General features: G+C 44.9%; 1 protein-coding gene across 11 annotated transcripts in view; it reads right to left on the bottom strand.

Annotated features, from left to right (window-relative positions):
* The window catches only part of matk (megakaryocyte-associated tyrosine kinase), a 92,920-nt gene that overhangs the window by 45,456 nt on the left and 25,640 nt on the right, over positions 1-21,824 (bottom strand). For 7 of the 11 annotated variants that reach the window (XM_041205060.1, XM_041205062.1, XM_041205067.1 and 4 more), the window contains 3 exons: positions 4,997-5,060; positions 2,189-2,302; positions 966-1,081 (listed from right to left, as the gene is read on the bottom strand). In XM_041205060.1, coding sequence (XP_041060994.1) covers positions 966-1,081; positions 2,189-2,302; positions 4,997-5,005 — 239 coding nt within the window. In that variant the 5' untranslated portion in view covers positions 5,006-5,060. Of the gene's footprint in view, positions 1-965; positions 1,082-2,188; positions 2,303-4,996; positions 5,061-16,845; positions 17,003-21,824 lie in introns of all 11 variants that reach the window. The other 4 variants (XM_041205064.1, XM_041205065.1, XM_041205066.1 and 1 more) reach the window with 2 other exon arrangements.

Below are 21,824 nucleotides of genomic sequence, written 5' to 3'. Positions count from 1 at the left end.
TTGCCCTGATGGGCCCAACTTTAACACTGTGCAAGTGGATGGGTTTTGGATTAAAATCTTGCCCATTGTCTCAACTGAGATCAGTGAACTCAAAGTTGGGCCATGCCTGTGATCTTCCTAGTCTGTAGGACTCAGTACTGTATCAAGCACTGATGACTGGGATTCTTACCCTTCAGTTCAAGGTAACCTTATGTGGTCAATGCTCTCAACGTGGCACTGAGTGCATAGGCAGGAAAATGTATATCGGTGCTCTGTGCTGGAATGAAGAATATTTTTAGATGGTTAAACTCCAGTAGTAAATCCTTGCAGACTTTTAGGAGTCTCTAACCCTTGGTTTTGGTAGATGACTGCCAAAGTTTTTTGGATCTGGACTTAAATGGGGCGTATCTCAACAGGGAGAGATTGTGCATTCAATAATGGGGAATAGAGGAAATGGATTCAATTTCCAATATGTATCAGTGGGGTTTTAGGGGAAGGGAAGGGTCTAGGATTGTCCAAAAATTGCAGTCAGAGGGAAGGCTGATCAATGTTTGAGTTCAGGCTTCATTTACATTGACTAGGCCATCTGTCAATGCTAACGTAGCCTTAGTTCAGTTGTGGCAGTCTTACCTCTGAGTCAGAAAATCATGGGTTTGAATCCTACTCCAAGAGCGGGATTTTCCATCCCTGCCCCTCACCGGGATCTTCCTGTCCTGCCGCAAGTCAACGGACATCTGGCTGGGGCGTCGTCTCGCCCACAGCAGGTTCCGCCCACGATGGGGCCGGAAAACCCCAGTCCAAGACTTGAGCACATAACTTAAGCTGAAACTTCAGTACTGAGGGCATGCTACACTGGTGGAGGCATCGTCTTTTGGATGAGGTGTTAAACTGAGGCCCTGCTGGCCATCCCAGGGAAGAATCGGAAGAATAGCAGGAGAGTCTTCCTGACCAACATTTATCTCTCCAAAACTGGAAAAGATACTTACGGCATCAGACTGAGGTTAGGGTCAACCCGAATAGCCTCACGCTCACGTAGGTTACTTCTAGATATTAGACCTTCCTCCTCGGTCTTGTTATTTTTCGCTCTGTACCAACCCTTGTTCTGTTTACAATAGAAAAGATTGTGCTTGATAACCATTGAATCTAGATCTTATGATCCTTTTCTCCCTTCTGATTTCTTACATCTTTCCTTCCCCCACATCCACATGACCCCACCCCCACCTCTACCCCCACCCAAAGCTCTTTTAACAATTACTCTATCTGATTGAAACCACTTTGGTCATTGCTCAACTTCTCTCTCGTTCCTTCAAAGCTCCCAATTCTCAATGAATGTCACTCCAATCATGTGATTCGTACTACAAACTTTACATGACAGTTTCATCATCACATCACAAAAGAGAGTTAGATAGAGTCATGGAATGCAAAATGGTTAACAAACATTAACAATTCAATGGCCAGATACAATATCTCATCAAAAAATGAATTCTTCCACGTGAGTAGATGCTATTAGGAAAGCTTAATTGCATTTCAATCAATGTCCTTTTTTGTTCACAGCTGTCCATCACACCCTAGATTTGTAATTGGCCACACATCTATTCTTATTTTCTTTCCTCTCAATTATTGACATCACACAACAGAGAAAATAATTTCTTGTACAGCAGACAGTTTGCTTTGCATGTTCATAGGGGAGAATTTTCCAGTCGGCGAGCGGGGGCAGGCCCCGCTCACTGAAGCATAAAATGATGCGCGGTGATGTCAGGCGTGCGCCCTGACATCACCGCGCGTCATTTAGATTTTCAGTTCAGCGGGTGCGCAGCTGACCACCGAACTGTCAAAGACCTATTAAGTCCTGTTAAAAACTAATTGTTATAATTAAATGAGCTGCCTGTCCAACCTTTAAGGTTGGCAGGCAGTCGAAGAGCCCAGGCGGGTTACTGTTTGGAATCTGTGCCATTTGGAGGATGGGGAGGGGAAGGCAGAGAATTTATAAACCATGAATCCAGATGAGCCGTGTTCCTCAGTCATTGAATTTTTATCGTTGGTTTGTTCTTCAAAAGAGTTAAAGCTTGCAAGTGATACATCCACTCACGTAAAGTCCCACATGGCAAAGTGACGTGTCACATTCTCCACATGTCAAATTGTGAAAGAACTACCCTCCCAAACAGGAAGCAAAATGTAAGGGATAATACAAACATTCTTATATACTCACATTGACAACCTCAATAATAGTCAGGATATCTCCCTTGTGAAATGATAGCTCATCTTTCTTCGATGTTTTGTGGTCACACTTAGCTATACATTGTGTTCCAGGATCCCAACCTTTCTGTAGGAATAAAATAAAAACTTAATTTTAAGCTACAGAATTACGAAGTATAATTAAAGGAGAAGTGCATAAGAATAGCTCATTCAAACTGCGATGATTGGGAAGCAAATGGCCCTTTGCCAGATCATTTATCAGAGGCTAGCACTTTTTATTGAAGGATTTACTGGAATGTACAGAGCAATCAGTATTCAACGAATTTAAGGTCAGTATTTGGATGATCCCAGCAGAGTAGCAGTCAGGCCTCCCCCCACAATTGGCCTCTCCAAACCTGGGTTAAGAAAGGAAGAAATTAAATCAGCCTGAGTTCCTGCTTATGATTACTATCCAGTGACCCCTGCTACAAAATTCAAATGTGTGGATATCTTCTGTGATGCAACCTGCAGCTGAGTAGCCTGTCGACACTCAAGGCTTACACACAAATAATAGCTAAACTACTAGAGGCACTTCTGACACCATATCCTAAAGAAGGAGCCAAGAGTTTCATGGAGGTGGGGGTGGGCATTGAGGCATGGGGAAGGTCCAAACCATTACATCTAGTGGTCCCACCCAGTTTGAGAAATTCAATGCATATATTCGGAAATAAAATCCTGCTATCAGTAAATGTGACCATGAAGCTTCTGGATTTTCGTAAAAATGCAATTGATTTACTGATGTTCTGTAGAGAAGGAAATCTTGTCATCCTCATTCTGTCTGACCTATATAAGGCCAGTACGAGCTGATTCTTAACTGTCCTGTGAAGTGGCTGAGTTAGCTGCTCATTTGTCTCAAACTACTTCATGCAATGGCTCAGGAAGAACCACAGCACCTTCTCAGGGCGACATGTGGGCAATTAATGCCAGCCTTTCCAACAGTGCCAACCTCAAATACAAACTGTCCTCTAAGAGAAACTAAAACAATCATGTTGTTAAACATGAAAGCATCAAAAACGTCAGTTGGGTCTTAATCAGCACTGCCTCAAATTGGGAGGCCAGCATGAGCCAGGAATTTAGTGCTTGGCATCTTGCTTTGCTGTCTCTTGATGATAATACAGAGGTTAAAAGGTGGAAGGTTTCATGGCCCTTCATGGGATCTTGGTTGGTCCTACACTCTGGTTAAACACTTCCAATTTTAAAAGCCATTCCCATTCACTGCCTGGAGGTGCAAAGAGATTAGGACTTGTAGGTTTATAAACTGAATGCACTGGTGGACTTGTTCTTTAGCCCATCCTCTCCTTCCGTGGCTACAGTTTAATTGTTGTCTGCAGTCCTCCAGTAACTTGTCCAAAAGACCATTCTTCGAGCATGAGTTTGGGCAATGAGTGTTAGTTGGGTATTTACTTATGGGACCAGGAAGAGGCTGCATGGAGAAGTGGGGCGGTGGGGAGCACAGGAAGGTGGGTGGGCATGTTGGCTAGGGACACAATCTCAGTCAAGTCCAGCTCTGTCCTCACCCAATTTTCAGAACAGCAGGAGGCATTGGATAGCAGATGCTTGCTGTTTCTTTCGCCCTCTCACTAGTCCCTGATCGCTGAGGTTGATTTATATCCAACCTCCACAGCTACCAGCATAGACAGGGGAATAAACCAGGAATATTGCTGATCTGTGCTGGCTGAGTCCCAATCAGGCAGGAAGTTTACTGAAATAAAACCACAAAGTACTGGATGTACTCAGCAGGCCTGTGGAGAGAGAAGTAGAGTCAACATTTCAGTCAAAGACGCCACCTCAGGACTGGGAGTGCTTAGGGATGTAAATGTTTTTAAGCCAGGCAGGGACTGTGGAGAGTGGATGAAAGGACAAATGGGCAAGTCTGTGATCGGTGGAAGGAGAAATTAAATGACAAAAGAGATGACAGTGAAAGCAAAAAGGTATAGCAATAGGACAAGTAAGGAAACAAAAGATGACTCTAGAGGAAATGTAAATGAGAAAGCAGATTCAAGACCAACAGCTACATCTAAAATAAAGAAAATGTTGGGGGCAAAGGTTATGATCTGAAATTGTTGAACTCAATGTTGAGTTTGGAAAGCTGTAAAGTGCCCAATGGCAAGGCGAGGTTCTGTTCCTGAGCTTCTTTGAGCTTCATTGGAACAATGCAGCAGGCTGAGGACAGAGAGGTCAGTGTGAAGGCAAGGTGGAGAATTAAAAGACAGGCAACCAGAAGATCTGGATCACCCTTGCAGACTCAACAAAGGTGGTTTGCAAAGCGGTCACTCAATCTTTGTTTAGTTCCCCCATTGTAGAGGAAACTATCCTGAGCAGTGTTACCACATATTAAATTGAAAGAAGTATAAATAAAATGCTGTTTAAATTTACTTAATTACCAAGGGATCCTGTTCTTAAGTCCAAGCTACCTCCCGATTACAAGAGGAACAATGGAACAATGCATTGAGGAAACAAAACTGCCTCAGTCTCTGATCACTGTACAAATCAGTAGACTGGAATAACTCTAGGGGCTAATATCTTGCATTGATAACCAATTTACATAAATAACTGAAATCAGTTAGCGTTCCCATGATAATTCATTGAAGAGAAGTCAATGAAACATTGCATAAATATGTGGGGGGAGGCCACATTACAGCATAACCCAATCCTGTTCTTTCCCAAACTTCAAGTAGGCATACTTCAGAAAATATTGCAAATGATCCTCTTCTGTTCCTGCTCACAGGTTTGCTGAGACACTCAACACTGAAGATGCTACAAAATGCTTAAGTGAACTCACCAATGCCATCTCAAATTGTCTGCCTCTTCATGGACCAACTCAAAACACTGAAGAATGATTTTTCCTGATGGAACAAAGGAGAATGCAATTTTAATAATAGTCAAGATATCTCCTCGTTACAGAATTTTCACTATTTGCCACTATGACTTGGACCAAACACCATGAACGTGGCATTCTACGTCTGCTTATAAAAAGCACCCTGACCAGAATTGGGGTACAAGTCTGTTCATATGACAGTATAAGGCATGAGAGCTAAGATGTCACCTATGTTACTCTGATGGGATAGGTGATAAATGCCCTGCTTTGTATAGTACTTCGTCATTTGGGCAGTTAGGAATTTTAAGTTTGAATCCTGTGTTCGCTGATTTCACCCAGGACAGCAATAAGGGTCTTCCAGAGTTTGCCCTAAACTTGCTGGTGCCTTCACAGTTTCAGGTGGTTTTGAGTATCACTCATTCTGTTGACATTTGTGCCAGGGATATCTGAGCCATGTTTGCTGTGGGGAGCTAGGTCTCCACCCAGTCATAGACATTTTTCCTTTCTGCGCTTAGCAGATAAAGAAAAGATGCATGGATCTTATCATATCTCAAAACCACTGTCAAGAACACAAGAAGTAGGAAAACGAGTAGACCACATGGCCCACTGAGCCTGCTCCGTTATTCAACATGACCACGGCTGATCTTGGGCTTCAACTCCGTTTTCCTGCCCAGATCCCGTAATTCTCTGTGAGACCAAAAATCTGTCCATCTCAGCCTTAAATATATTCAACGAGGGAGCATCCGCAATCCTCCGGGGTGGAAAATTCCAAAGATTCACAACTCTTTGAGTGAAGTAATTTCTCATCTCAGTCCTAAATGATTGGTCCCTTTTCCTGAGACAGTGCCCCCATGCTTTAGGCTCCCCCACAGGTAGAAACAATCCCTCGGCATCTAGCCTATCAAGCACCTTCAGAATTTTGCTGTTTTCAGTGAGATCCCCTCTCATTATTCTGTGCTGCAGAGCATATAAACGCGATTTACTCAGATTCTCATAGTACCATCCCCTCTTCCCAGGGATCAATCTAGTGAACCTTGGCTGTACCGTCTCTAATGCAAATATATTCTTTCTTAACTGTGGAGACCAAAACTGCACGCAGTATTCGGATGTGGTCCCACCAAAAACCTGTACAATTGTAACAAGATTTATTTAGTCTTGTACTCCCACCCCCTTTCAAAAAGGCCAACACGTCATTTGCCTTCCTAATTGCTTGCTGCACCTGCATGTTAACTTTCTTTGTTCCTTGCACAAGCGCACCCAAGTCTCTTTGGACATCAACAATTACAAGTTTCACAACTTTAAAAAAATATTGTGCTTTTCTATTTTGTCAAGGTGTGTAATATGGAATTACTTTGAAGCAAAGAGCACAGCTGTATCTGGGCAAACACAGCAACTGTTTTGGGCAGAGCAAATGCCCATAAACATTAGTGGAATAAATGACCTTGTTGGTTGAGGAAGGAATATTGGCCAGGATATTAGGATAGCTCCTTGCCCTTTCTTGAATAGCGCCTTGTGATCTTTTACATCCGCATGATCAACTGGAACAAGCAGATGGGCTTTGGTTTATTGCCTTAACTGAAGAATGGCACCTCCAAATGTATGGGATGCATTGGAATACCCAAATAAGTGATGTACTCAAGTGCTTCACCAACTCTGATCTTGAGGCAAGAGAACTCCCAACTGAGGGTGTTGCTATTGTGAAAGTTGTAAGAATATAGGTGTGCTTTTGCATTAATCTAATTTAGAGCAAGTACAGAAGAGTTCATCTGAAAGAATTGAGTTGAAATATATGCTTTCAAATCCTGTCTTTTCCCCTCAATGACACTGATAACATTGGAGAGGATGAATTTCAGGGCTGAAGACATTGTCCTGCAAGGATAGGCACATGTAGGTTATTAAATTAATAAGTTAGTTTGATAACATAGAGCTAAAAGGGTTGTTAGGTAAAAACACATAAGAAGGGATCTTGGGTGAATAATTTAGATGCTAAAGAGGTAAGGAGGTGGTTTCAGATGCAAAACAAAATGTGCACTGTTCTCTATGAGGCTTTAGGATAAATATTTTGAAACAAAAATAAATAAAGTTAATTATCAGGCATATTACTGTCTCCAGCCTTATGAGTCTTTTAAAATGATAAGGGAGAAATTATCTGAACAAAAATATTTTTCAAAAAATGGTATGCTCTAAATTGGACTTGCAAAGGACGGAAAGTGAGCTCTCTCCAACATGTGCCATTGTGAAGTGTGTCATTCCTGGGTATTTTGAAATGCTGATACTTAGTTTGTGGAATTGATATCCCTGTGCACAGTTCAGTAATTTTACTTTTCTTTATATGGAATTACATAGAAATTACAGCACAGAAACAGGCCATTTGGCCCATCTGGTCTCGGCTAGTGTTTATGTTCTACACTAGTCTCTGCCCACATTACTTCATCTCACCCTATCTACATATCATTTTTTTCTTAAGATGAGGGGTTAAGATGCAGAGTTCAGGACATCACCAGTGGCAGAACAAGTAAGAGAGGTTAGATAAATCACAAAGAAGTGGTCAGAAGAGATTTGGGTTTAAGATACTGACAAAGAAAGGAAGTCAAGAGGTTTGTGGGTCTAATGTTCTCTGAAACATTGAATTAGAATAGGGCACCATGTCATAAGTCTTAGTTCCATACAATGAGGAAGAAATGAGGGTCATACGTAGGCATTTAGAGCTTAGGAGAAATGAGAAAAACAAGCTGAGAGGAGGTCTGACGTCATTAGTACTGAGAGATCTGAATAACTGTGTGAGAGCGAGATCTAATCATTCAATCAGTCCAGCAACAAAAGTGACTTCAAATAAATCGGAAATAGTAACTGAGAAAAACCTTCTAAGTAAACCGTGGGTGGGCAAAGAAGGTTAAAATAACAAACCTAATCACTTCCCTTATTCCAGTGTAATGAGTCTTTTATGTTTCCTGCACTCTGTGAAAAAGCCACACCACTAGCCTGGAATGTGGATCCAACAAGCGATTTTATCTCGCCCCAGAAGGCAGAACTCGTGCAGGGATGGTTGTGCCAGATGCTTCCTTAGGACACAATTAGCATCAGAACCTCGCTTTTAGCTCACGTAACATTCAACGATTTGCCACATAATGCCAGATCACATGGGGCAGAAATATTCGCTCAATGGGTGGGCGCACGCCCGACCCACTCGAGTGTGAAAAGACACGAGTTGGCGTCCACCGAATGTGCCGACATCAATGCGCAGTCATGCGATAGTTTGGTTGGCGGGCACACACCAGAGCAGACAGCACGCTCGTCAACAATTAAAAGGCCTCTTAAGGCCATGAAGTTGTCAATTAATGTAAAGTTTTCACTGTCCATCCAACCTAACTGTTGACGGACAGGTGAAAAGGCCTTGCGGCCATTGCATTTTTTTGGAAACCTCATCCACGGGTGGGATGAGGTTTCCAAAAGCAATTATAAATAAAATAAAATCTTTAATTTTTCACGAATAACATGCCCCTGCTCATGTGACAGAGTCACATGTGGGACATGTTTTATTACATTTTTATTTTTAAAATTTTTTAAATATCTCTTCCTCGCCCTGAGGCAGCTCCGTGCCTCGGAGATTATGCAGCGCCCACTTGTGCACACGCGCGAAGTTCGCGCTCGGCCCGCTCGCCCGCACAGACAGTGTTCAGCGCTGCTGCTTGCGTTTCACGCTGGATAGGCTTTAATTGGTCTGCCAGCGTGAAATCGAGGTGCAGTGCAGATCATGGCTGGCAGTCTGCTTCCCGGCCACCCCAGCCCGCCCCCAACAACTGCTCTGTACACTGGGACTTTCATTGACTTGCTGAGGTCTTTGTTGTCAAACACTGCTGCTGTTGTTTATAGAATGTTGAACTGGCACGGCTGATCCAGTATTGGATCTCCTCATCAATAGTGGCCCTTTGAGAGAGATGGCTGCCAAGGCATGGGAAGTGTTCAACATATTCCAGAGTCTCTCCTTCAATATATATGGGAGGTGAAATGTTTGGCTGACCAGGTGTGGGTTGATGCATGAGTTTTGTTTTGGCAACCGTCAAGGTCAGGCCAAGTTTCTTGTGTGCAGAATTGAAGAGATCAAGAGTGGCTTGCAAATCTGGTGCAGAGAGGGCAATGACACTGCAGTCATCTGCAAATTGTAAATCAAGCGTATCTATGGTGGTCAGTTTACTGTGCAGATGCAACTGAGATTAAAGAGTTTTCAGTCTAGAAGATATTTATTTCTCACACCAGATGACAGTTGACCTGTTATGATGAATAGTCACTGTCAGCTAGATTCAAAATAGTATGGGGGCTATCACACAGCCTTGCTTGACCCCAGTCTGAACTTTGAAGGCGTCTGCTTCAAATCTGCCACTCAAGGCAGTTGCATTGATGAAGTAATTGCAGGATTGTGATGAAGTTTCTTGAACATCCAGATCTTTGAGCTTCATAATTTACTGAGTCAAATGCTTTGGTCAGGTCAATGAATGCAATGAAGATTTCCTGGTGTTGCTCTCAACATTTTTCTTGGATTTGGCCAGCAACAAAGACCATGTTGGAGATTCCTCAGGAAGGTCTAAAGTCACACTGTGTCTCTGGGAGGACTTTCTCAGTCACAGAAGGTAGGCAATTCAGGAGAATGTGTGTCAGGATTTCCCCCTCTATGGACAAGAGGAAAATACCTCAATAGTTTCCACAACATGATTTATCTCCCTTCTTGAAGGTAGTTACAACTGTAGCATTCTTGAAGGTGGTTGAGATCAGGATGGGTGGGTGGGGAAGGGAATTTGTTTTCCTCCCAAATCCATGGGATGGGTGACTGGAGACTTGAGATGAGCAAAGATCTACTAACCTTGAAGATCTCAGCTGGGATACCACCAGGGCTGCAGGCTTTGTTGTTTTTCATCTATTTGATTACTTGTTGCAATTTCTCCATCGATGGTGGTTCACCCATGGATTCTACCATGGGCTACTGGCAGAAAGTGTGGAGAATAGTAGCTGTCACTGTGGATTCAAGGTTGCGGAGTTGTCCAAAATGTTCCTTCTAGCATTGACAGATGGCACTGTCATCCTCAAGAAGAAAAATACTATCCTGTGAGCAAAAGGGATTTTAGCCGGGATTTCCTGGCCCCGTCACGGGCAGGACCCACCGTGGGTGAGGTGGCGCCCCAGCCAGAAGTCCATTGGCTTGAGGCTGGGCCGGAAGAACCCAGTGGCATGCGGGTTCGGAAAATCCTGCCCTTTGTCTATTTGACCTTGGTCTATAGATAACCCTTGTGCCTTCAAAAAAGGTTTTGCATGTCCTGATGGTCAGCATATTGCTGGATCTCTTAGGCTTTCTCTTCACCACATGTCCTTTATCATCCAGATTTGTGTTTGGACATCATCCTTGAGCTGTTGGAATGCTGCCTTCTTTACTTTTGATCTTGGGCTGTTCTACCAGACAGTGAAAGCTGCTTATTTTGGTCCAGGAGTTCACATATTTGAGCATCATTTTCATTGAACCAGTACTGGTGGTGAAAATGCTCGAGCCTAATGGTATGGGCAATGGAGTCTAGTGAAGCAAACTTTATTTGATCCCATTGTTTTGGAATTGAATTGGATGTGTGAAGATTTTCCAGATTGATCGTGAGCTGCACTTGGAATTCTTCTCTTCGGTCAGGCTACTTTAAGGCTGATGCAATGATCTTCTTCATGTTGGACCTATGAGCCTTGCGATGTCTTGGTAATAGGTGGATGTTCATCACCAGGTATGCAAAGCACTGTGCCAGAGGACCTCCTCCAAGTATGCTATTATGTCAGCAGGAATTTCCCTCAGAGATCCCTCAATTGGCTACTGTAACATCAAGGGAATCAATGGAATTTCCCTTTCTGGTTTGTCTAGGGCATGATCTTCCGCCAAAGTTATGACAGGAGAGGTTCCGGGAGAAGGTGCCTTACTCAACACCTAGTCCCAATTAAAATATTTTAACATAAAAGGAAGGGAAACAGAATGCTTAATATTGATAGTCATAAGTTGGCTTTGTTGGGGGGAGAAAGTAAGTAAGAATTTATGGTAAGGGAGAATTTATTGAAAAGCAATGAATTACTTAAAATCTCCAGGTAACCAGGGCTACCAAGCACATTGGCAGTTAAAGGTTACCAGATGAACCTTGCACAGCCTTAGGGCCTGCAAACAACAGAAAGGCCTTGCGAGCCAGACTGCAGTCAGAGCATTGGCAATAACAACTAAGATTAAGTGTGCTCTTCAACAGATAGGGGAAGAACAGATGGTCCTAGTTTAGATAGGAAGGAAGGTCTCTGCCTGGGTGAAAAATAGGGACATACGTTGCATGTACCTGTTACCAGAGATGTCTGTTTAATGTAAACCTATATGTTGACGAGATCGGAATCTGGAAACTGTTATTGTACGTGACCAATAATGTATAATTATGTTGAACACTTGTAGTTTAGCAGAGTGCTATCTCAAGCTGCATTGAGGTGGTTGTCCCCTTGCAATTGCTCGAATAAACAATCGTGACCTGTTCCTGAGACTCCTGTGGTCCGCTGGCAAAGTGACCACAAAAGCTTGAACTGTGAATTCTTTCTCAGATATAATCTCTGTCACTTTGTAAGCAATGTAACAATTTGTACACAGCAAGGTCCCACAAGCAGCAAATGTAGAGACAGTCCAGTCAATCGATTTTGGTGGTGTTAGAGGTGCATGAATGTTGGCCAGTTTCCCAGGAGAGCTCAGCATAGACTCCTTATTTGAGACATAATGAAAATTTTGGATTGGAAAGTTTCTTGGTGCATTTTAAAAATGAAGCTGAGCACCTTATGATATTCTACAACAGCCAGGATTTTTGGAGTGACCACATTTTGGTCTGTGATCTGTTTATTTTAAGTTGGGACTTAGGTGTGGACAAAAACTACCTAGAGTAACCTTATTAGTGAAGAAATACATGAGGAGAGACAAAGGGCCAGGTTTGACTCTCAAACGTGGCTTTCAATCAAGTACCAGAGGCCACAGGTCAAACTGATCCATTGACCTTTGGAACTGGCAGCAGCAAAGCTTTGCTGAACTGCATTCTAGGAAGATGTAGAACAGTATGGGAAGTTTAAACCCCACACTGGTTTTCTTTTGCTGACAGCTGAATGTGAGCTGGGTAATGCTGAATGTTGGCACTCTCTCCTTTACTGAACTTGGTGCTGTCTGCACTGTGAACTACTACAACTGGAAATAAAGGGAAAACTGGGGGAGGTGTGGAGTTCCACAGGTTAATAAGAAAACACAGCTAGTGGAAATGGTTGTTGATGACTTTTGAATTGGATTAGTTGCACCTAAATGCTGATTGAGGGAAGCCCAGAGTGGAAAAATGTCATTGACTCATTCGGCAGCACAATAAACCAGCAAAATAAATCATTTTGAAAGGCTGGACCAGATAATTGTAGGAGTGACAGATTGTAGGAACTCGGAGGGATTTTGAAAAGTTTCACACACAGGAAGACCACTGCTTCTCCAAATGTTGATCTCTTATCTTTATCACCCGACGCAGTTCCTGTATCTACCACATTACTCTCATCACAGTGTCTCCTGCTCTAACCCATTTTTTCTCAGGATATTAAGAGCTGTGGAATTTCTCATCCCCTTCAGCCTTCCCTCCTCACGTAGTTATGCAGGATTTTTAAAATCCAACAGAGGCTTATCCCAAATCATTACTTCCTGCTTTGGCTCCTGTATCACTACGTAGTGATATCCTGCATTAATGGACTTTGTCCTCTGTGTTTCTGAACAGAAGGACCTGTTACTTGAGACAAAGAAAGAAAATGATGTTTTATAAGTGTAGTAATTATGGTTTTATTTAGTGTGTAACGTACCTTTAAGAATAATACTTGTTAAGCCAAGATCACATGATCTGTAGTAGCCAATAGTAGAGAAGTGTGGGCTACCTCAGCAGTTAGTGTAGAGTTAGAGTTGGAGTTGAAAGTACATGTGTAGTTCCTGCTGAGTATATTGTAAATAAACTTTATGTTTCCACCCAAGAGGTGTCTGTAGATCAACTCTATCATTAATAGTGCAACTCAGCCACCCTACAACAAACTGGCGACGAGAATAAAACAGAATTGAACATAAGAAATCAAGTTAGAAAGAAGTCGACACTGTACTTCACCCAGTGATTGTAAGTAGCAAGCTCCCTTAGAATTGCAGAAGTTATCCCCTCTCAAAATGCCATGATTTGGGATAATTAATCCCTTTGAACCAGCCACAGACGATTGGTCTCAATACATAGAGTGCCTCACGTTCTTTTTTCAAGCGAATGAGATTACGGGGGAAGAGAAGAGGTGAGCCATCCTCTTGAGCACTTGTGGGAGCAAAATCCACAGTCTGATTCAAAGTCTGACGGCATCCAGTGCCCCAGCTTCAAAGGATTTTGATGTATTGGTGGACCTCGTGAAGGGTCATTTCCAACCCAAGCCCTCAGTCATGGTGCAGAGGTTCAGGTTTAATTCGTGAAATAGAGCCCCAGGTGAGACAATTGCATGCTATGTGGCAAATTTGAAGCAGCTAACAGAACATTGCGAGCTCTGTACAACTCTGAATGACATGCTCAGAGATGGTTTAGTGCTTGGTGTGAAGGAGGACACTTTTCAGAAAAGTGAATCTGGATTTCAAGAAGGCACTTGAGATAGTGCTGGCTATGGAAAGTATTATAAGAGATTCAAAAGCAATATAGGGTGCACAAAATGGTGTCATCCTCCACTTAGGGCGAGAAAACTCAGCCGAAAGAGGCACATAAAAGCAAGACTCTGCCGAGAAGCAGGAAACAGCCCCCACTAGCCAAAGAATAAAGAAAAATAATTTAGCAGCAAAATTGAAGAATAATTTTATTGGAGGTGGAAACAGCCAGTCGTTTAGCAATTGGCAGTTTAAAAAAATCGAGTGCTATTATTGTCATAGAAATGCATATAAGTTGAGGCAATGCAACGAAAGATTCAAGCAGACTGGTAAACAAATGAAGAAGCCCAATGAAATCTACAGTGTAGAAGAGCCTGAAACAACAAGTTCAGACAGTTACTCATTGTTTAATCTGAAAGTTGGAAAGACAGAACCAATATTTGTCACAGTAAAAGTAAATAGCAAACTTGTTAGAATGGAAGTGGACATGGGGGCTTCCACTATAGTAACTGGGGAACACACCTTCAGACATTTGAATAATGGTGAACATCAATTAAGTTTAGAAGAAACAGCTGCCAAGCAAAAATTATATAGGCGAAGACATTCAAATAAAAGGCATAAGCAGAGTAACTCCATTATGGAAGCCAATTGGCAAAGCTACCCTTAATGGTGGTAGCAGATGAAAGGCCAAACGTCCTGGGGTGAAATTGGTTAAAAGAGATAAAGTTAGAAGGGGCTGAAATTTTCCAGTTGAGAGCAAGTAGGCTACCAGAGCTACTTAGAAAGTACACTGCCAGTGGCTCTGAAGGACACAGCTGCCCTCAACTTCTATGCCTCTGGCTCCCTCCAGGGGTCAGTGGGTGACTTTTGCGGTGTCTCCCAATCAGCTGTCCACACTTGTGTCAAGCAGGTCACAGACGGTCTGTTCAGGCGTGCATTGACCTTCGTTCACTTCCGTTGGGACCAGGCAAGCCAGACACAGCGAGAGAGAGGCTTTGTGGCGATTGCTGGCTTCCCCCGCGTCCAGGGCACAATAGACTGTACACATGTGGCCATCAAGGTGCCAGCAGGTGAGCCCGGTGCCTTCGTCAACAGGAAGGGCTTCCACTCCATGAACGTGCAGATAGTGTGTGATCACAGGATGCTGATTCCACAAGTCTATGCAAGGAACCCAGGCAGCTCCCATGATGCCTACATCCTCAGACACTCCCAGGTGCTGGGGCTCTTCAGTGCTCCAGCCCGGCTGGACGGATGGCTGCTGGATGACAAGGGCTATCCCCTCAGAAGGTGGCTTATGATGCCTCTCTGCCATCCAAGAACAGAAGCTGAGCAGCGGTACAATAGGAGCCACGCCTCCACAAGGGCTGTGGTGAAGAGAGCCATCGGTCTTCTCAAGATGCGCTTCAGATGCCTGGACCACTCAGGGGGGCGCACTCCAGTACCCCCCAGATCGTGTCTCGGTGATAGTGGTCGCATGCTGTGCTCTCCACAATCTTGCATGGGAAAGGGGGGACGCAGTGGACAATGAAGATGTCGACGCACACAATGAGTCCAGCTGTGAGTCCGAGGATGAGCATGCATAGGGAAATGCTGAGGGGGTAGACGCTGACCCAGGCATACTGCAGGGAGGCAGGGACACCTGGGAGGCTTTAATCCAATGAGCCTTCAGCTAGCACAGCACAGATGGACCTCCAGAACAAGCCTGGGCTGTGGGCTCCATACTAGATACCTAAATGCAAAATCTGCCAGGTTAGGAACAGTAACTAAGGGCCTTGTTAAAGATGAATGTCTCACAAAGCACTCATAACATGTTTGGAAACCATCCACATGCAGAAGAGGCACCCTCAGCCATGGCCACATGTCTGAATTTTATATCACAAGCAAAGAAACTTAAGCAAAAAAAATGACAAAGGTATTCCAATTCAAAGCAAATCATAAAGACCTCATCTTGGGCCAACACAAAAGCACCAGTAATAAAACTGGTGTGCCTAAGGTGCCTTATGTTTATATTTCTGGGTGCTACATCTTGGTGCTGCCCCATCGCTTAGAGTGTCATCTGAGACAGCCTGCTGACTCTGCTGTCTTGTTGGCCTCGATGACCTTGGCAGTGGTCCACTGGCCCGTGGAGCCTGTGCCGGCCCCATCTGGGAGGGAGCTGCCAGTTCCACAGCTGGCATCTCCCCAGTCGGCGCAGCCTCACCAGATGCAACAATCACTGGGAGAAGGGTGGAGGAGCTGCCTCCCTCATCTGGAGCGCCCTGAGAGGAGCCCACAGAGACAACAGGCAGCTGCTGCGCCGACATGAGGTCGCTTCGGACCTCCCTGCTCACCGTGGATGGATGGGCACCGAGCTGGGAAACTGGGTGTCCAGACCATCTCCCATACTGGCACTGACCAGCTGAGGTCAATGCCAATGTGAGGGCTTGCTGGTCAGAGCGCATCCCCAGAAAGCCATGGCGGGTCTCCTGGAGGAGCCTCTCCATGAAAGCCGCCACTCTCTCCATGGAGGACGCATGGCGCTTGGACATGTGTCTCATTGCTTCAGCAATCGTCTGCATAGACTCCTCCACCACGGACACCAAGCCAAGCATAGCCTCATGTATCTCCTCCAGATGCTCCCACACACCCGGCCGTATTTCCTGCCCCTGCTGCATAGTGGCCGACTCCAGAGGCAGATCATCAGGCACCGACTGAGCATGTGCCTGGTCCCCTGCAGTCCTCCGACTGCTGGCGCCATGGGCACAATCTGTCTCTGCCAGCTCCTCCAGCGATAGTGAAGTGGCCTCACTGCTGTGCCCCGGGACACTAGCCCATGTTCTAATTCCCACAGAGGTGCTAGTATCTGCGCTGATGCCTGCCTGGCAGAGATGGTGTGACGCTGGTGAGACTTCAGGGCCCTCAGGTGTGAGGGGGGGCCTCTGCTGTTCTTCCTCCCAGCTCTGCTCTGATGATGCTGAAAAGAAGAACAAGGCCATTGGATAAGTTATCATGGAGACAATGACAAAGTGCAACCCTGTCCCCTGGATCATTATGCGCTCATCCTTCCATAAGTAATGGTCAAGCCATGTTGTAAAATTAAGTCACTTAACTTCAGCACTGCCATGGCTGTTGGGAGAACAATGGTGACCTCACGGCTGGGCAAACATACCTGCCTGTGTCACCCCAGCCTCACCGACACCAGTGGATCTGGGCGCAGGGCGCCTCTCCAAATCCAGGGCCTTCTGCTCAAACCGTCTAAGAATGGCTAACTGCTCCTGGCTACCGCCAGTCCTCACACATTCTGTAGCATTAAGAGCATTCTTCTCCTGAAAATGAGAGAAGAACATTGATTTGTGCAAATTGTACATGGACTCACTTCGCGTACGGCCCACCCCAACCAGAGTGGGACATATCAGGGCTCCAGTGCCTCCTCACCCCACTGCTAATGAGCACTCACACAAAGATGTTAGGCCTGTCCCCCATCCCCCCACCCCTTGGCCATATGCTGCCTACATCACATTAGGCACCACATGGTCTAATCTTCCATAGCAAGGAGGCACAAGCACGTGGAACACAGAGGGCAGCAGATGGTTCGTTGCCACGCCATCTTGAAGCTCCCCTCCCAGCATGTCATCACCCTGACTTTGACATGTGCTGGAGTTCCAGCACTGCACCCAGGTGCAGCTCCTCCAGGTTGCCCCCAGAACAATTATATGGGTCTCAGTGTACCACATGCTGTGAGCGCAGAGCTCATCTCATCACCACCCTCTCAGGGTGACCTCGGCTTGGGCAACATCTGCTGGCCAGAAAAGGACACATACCGTCAATGATTTAATGCAATCACTACACTCACACTTGGGGTGGGGAGGCAGCAGGGGGTAAGCTGACCTGCGGATTAAGTGACCAATGCCAACATTGTCCTCACCCTCCCAGAGCGCAGCAAGTCGTTGAAGCGCTTGCGACACTGGATCCAGGTGCGCTGCACCACATTGTGGAAGCTCACCACCTCCTCCCAGGCATTTCGTCATGTGGGGGGGCCTCCTCCTCCCATCCTGGAGAACCAGCATCTCCCGCTGTGCTGCGACCTGCTCGAGGAGGGCAGCAAGGCAGTCATCGGGAAAACGAGGGGCACACTGGCCCCCCTGGCCTACCCTCTGGCCTGGCCTGCCCAGATGGACTACCCTCTGGGCTGGCGTGCCCCGATGGACTACCCTCCGGACTTGCGTCACCTCCATTGCCCCTCTGCAGAGCCCTTCGCTCAACCATTGCGAGCAGCTTTTCCAAGGCTGCCAGGCCTTCCTTTATACAGGCTGCTGGGTCGCCATTGGACCCGGTGGGCTGAGCGTGCCCGCCGCTGCCCACCCACTCCTGCAATGCGCGGGAGTTGTGAAATACGCTGGGCGGGCCTTAATTGGCCTGCCCGTATAAAATGGCGGCGCGGACCCAACCGCGAGCATCGATCGGTTCCGCCCGCTCCCACTCCAGCCCCTGCCCACCCCCCCCCCCCCCCCCCCCCCACCCCGCCAGCCAGAATATTCAGCCCCATGTTTCCACCAAAGAAGTGTCCGGAGTTTAATTCTATCATTAACAGTACAACTCGACCACCTTACAATAATAGGGAGCTTGGTGGGTGGATGGCAACAAGTTACTCACGAAAAGGACAAAACAAAGAATGGAGAAAGGAAAACTGAGGGTGACTCACTTCAGGAAAAGTAACGCTTGGACAAAATAAACTTGGCCAGAGAATGTGAGCAACCTCAAACAAGGGGATTACAATGTAGGAGAGATTCTTCTAATGTGAGGGAACTGAATCCCTTCCAGTCAGGAGGGCATTGATCCATTGGGACTGTACAAAGCAGGATTAGATTTCTAGGGTTCACTGTAAACACACAATTAGGAGTCTTTACTGTTCAGTCATGCTGCTGGAATTTAGACTTTGCAGAATTTGTCCTGGAAATGGAATATTTATAGAAATGTTTACCAATGGTAGAAATGAGCAACAAGCAGTTGTATTCAGACTGAACAAGCCAACTTAGCGTATACAATAGCATTTGTAAGATGATAGTAAGCTATTGCACATAAAGGTGTTTAAAGCCACAATATATCTGGTTGTTATTTTAACCCTAACCCTTTTTACTGTCAGATTGGATTATTGAGAATCTCAAGAGTGCCACTTACTTTCCTAATTGCTTGTTGTGTCTGTCTGTTAACTCGCAGTGATCATTGTACAAGGACAGCCAGGAGCCTCTGAATGCCAACGTTTCCTAGTCTCTCACCATTTAAACAACATTCTGCTTTTCTGTTTTTCCTACCAGGGTGGATAACTTTGCACTTCTCCACACAATATTCCATTGGCCACGTTCTTATCCATTCAGTTAACCGGTCTATATCCCTTCGCGGTCTTTTTGTGTCCCTTTCACGCCTTACTTTCTCAAGAAGGTTCTGGATTCAAGCCCAAATCTATAGACTGAAAGTCCCTGACACTCCCAGTATGGTGCTGAGGGAGTGCTGCATTGTCAGAAATGCTTAATTTCTATGAGAAGATAAACCAAGGTTCTATCTGCCCTCTTAGGAAAACTTTGAAGATGAGTACAAATATTCTCCTCAGTGGACAATATTTGTCCCTCAACTAACATTACTAGAGAAAAGTCAAATGATCTGGTCATTATTTCTGCTATTTATACGACCTTGCTGCGCACAACTTAGCTGCTCTCCTTCTTACATTACATTAGTGAATACTTTTCATAAATACAAGTCTTCCTTTCTTCTTTCATCCGTGTGTTATTAGAGGACAGCTGGGGACCATATCCTATTAAGAGTAAGTGAAGAGAAAAAATATCAGAACTGGGTTGTAGCTATAGACTGGTGCTGCATGGAATCAACTCACAAATCTGGTTTCAAGTTATTTGCCTTTGAAGATTGTTTGAATTTGCAGCAGGAAGTGACTGCAGAAACAAGTGCAGAGAATTTCTCTCACTTGTGGTTTGGAACACAACTGTTGATTGCCATTTCTGAGCTTTATGTTCTATGCTTTACCTCCTTGTCTGTCACAAGATGAATATAGAAAACAGTACTCACAAGTTCCAAGAAGGTCATGGCTGGAGGATTCTACAGCAGTGTAGTGATGTGCTAATTCCCCACACTCCACTCAAGCATCCACAAACATACCTGCTGGGCCGTCTTAGCTTTAATCATGCGCCAAGTCAGGAGGTCAGTAACAAAGCAGGAAGTACTCAGAAGTGAGCTGAATAGACTTAACAACTCCATACACCCACAATCTCTCTCTCACACACACACCCACGCACACACACACACACATACATACAATTGTCGACACACAGACACCCCCACACAGACACTCATACACACACCTATAGACACACATACATCCACATAGACAGATACACACTAACACTCCTATCCATACATAAGGTCATAACATCAGAAGAATTGGTGCAGGAGTAGGCCACTCAGTCCATCGAGCTTGCTCCGCCACTCAATAAGATCATGGATGATCTGATTGTGGCCTTAACTCCTTTTTCTTGCCTAACCCCCTCAGAACCCTTGACTCTCTTGTAGATCAAAAATTTGTCTAACTCGGCTTAGAATATATTCAATGACCTACCCTCCACTGCTCTCTGTGGGAGGGAATTCCAAAGTCTAACAACTCTCTAAGAGAAGAAATTCCTCCTCACCTCAGTCTAAAATGGGAGACCCCTAATTTTGAAACGGTGCCCCCTAGTTCTAGACTCCCCCACGTGGGAAACATCCCCTCAGCATCTACCCTGTCAAGCTCCCTCAGAATCTTATACGTTTCAACAAGATCACCTCTCATTCTTCTGAACTACAATGAGTATAAACCTGCTCAACCTTTCCTCATAAGACAATGCCTTCATCCCAAGAATCAGCATGGTGAAACTTTGATGAACTGCTTCCAACACACAAACACACACACACCCCTACGCATACTCACACACACACACCTACTTGCACACACACACACTCACACAACCCCCATAATCACACACACCCACGCTTACTCTCACGCCCACACATACACACTTGCATGCACACACATAGACACAAATACTCACATACACACAGTCACACACTTATGCACACACACAAACATACAACCTTCCCCAAACTCACAAACACCCACAAATACTCTCATACCCACACGCACTGATACCCACACACACCACCCACACAACCCCCCGTACTCACACATGCTCTCATACCCACACATACACATGCACGCACGTGCACATACACACACACCACACATAGGCTCCATTCCATACACTCAAGGCACTCCTTCCCCCTATGCAGATCATCCAGCATTTCTAAACCAGGGATGTTCCCAATTATCTTAAACTTTAAGGAATTTTTCTGATAGAGCTTCCCCATTTTCAAGATAGATAGATACAAAAGGAAGGCCATTTGGCCCACTTTAGTTTGTCCATCCTGAAATAGGTTACTGTCTCCCTAACACAGTCATCTCTTTAACACTTCCAGGGCTTTTATGCCCAATGCTTTGTCAGAAGTATGAACAAACATTTGTCACAACAGTGGATTACAGCCCCAATCGCTTATGATTTGATCTTTTTAAGGAAGATATGTTTTTTTTTAAAGGCATAAAAGCAAAGACACTGAGCAAAAGATGTAAAGATGTGAGAATGTAAAGTTATACCTTCTGGAAAATTCCTGTGTGGGTTATACTTGGGTGACTAGTTCTAAGAACATGTAATGTCACACATAAAAAAGGTTTCAAGGCCTACTTCAGACAGGGACACTTGAAAGGAAGAGATGAAATTCAAAAGACTGAACTTTAATGTCCTGTGGTTGGGGAGACAATGGAGACTGATTGCCACATCTCAGTAGACATCCAAAACCATCTCCTGTTGAGCTATATCTCGGAAAGCGGAAACAGTCTGATTTGAAAGAAAGCAGACATTTGGTGAAATACATTTTTTCCCTTCCAGGAATACACAAGGAAATGGATTAAAAAGCTAGCTGCAGGTCTAATCTGTGTGTGCTAGTGTTCTAGTGTGCTGGTGTTCTAGTATGCTGTGAGAGTTACAGCAGAAAAAGATCAGCTAGGCACCCCAACAGCTTGCAGCAAAAAGGATCTCTCTTTCTCTCTGT

The sequence above is a fragment of the Carcharodon carcharias genome, chromosome 14, assembly GCF_017639515.1.
Source record: "Carcharodon carcharias isolate sCarCar2 chromosome 14, sCarCar2.pri, whole genome shotgun sequence".
In the NCBI taxonomy this organism is placed as follows: Eukaryota; Metazoa; Chordata; class Chondrichthyes; order Lamniformes; family Lamnidae; genus Carcharodon; species Carcharodon carcharias.
This window is presented reverse-complemented; position numbering and strand designations above follow the sequence as displayed.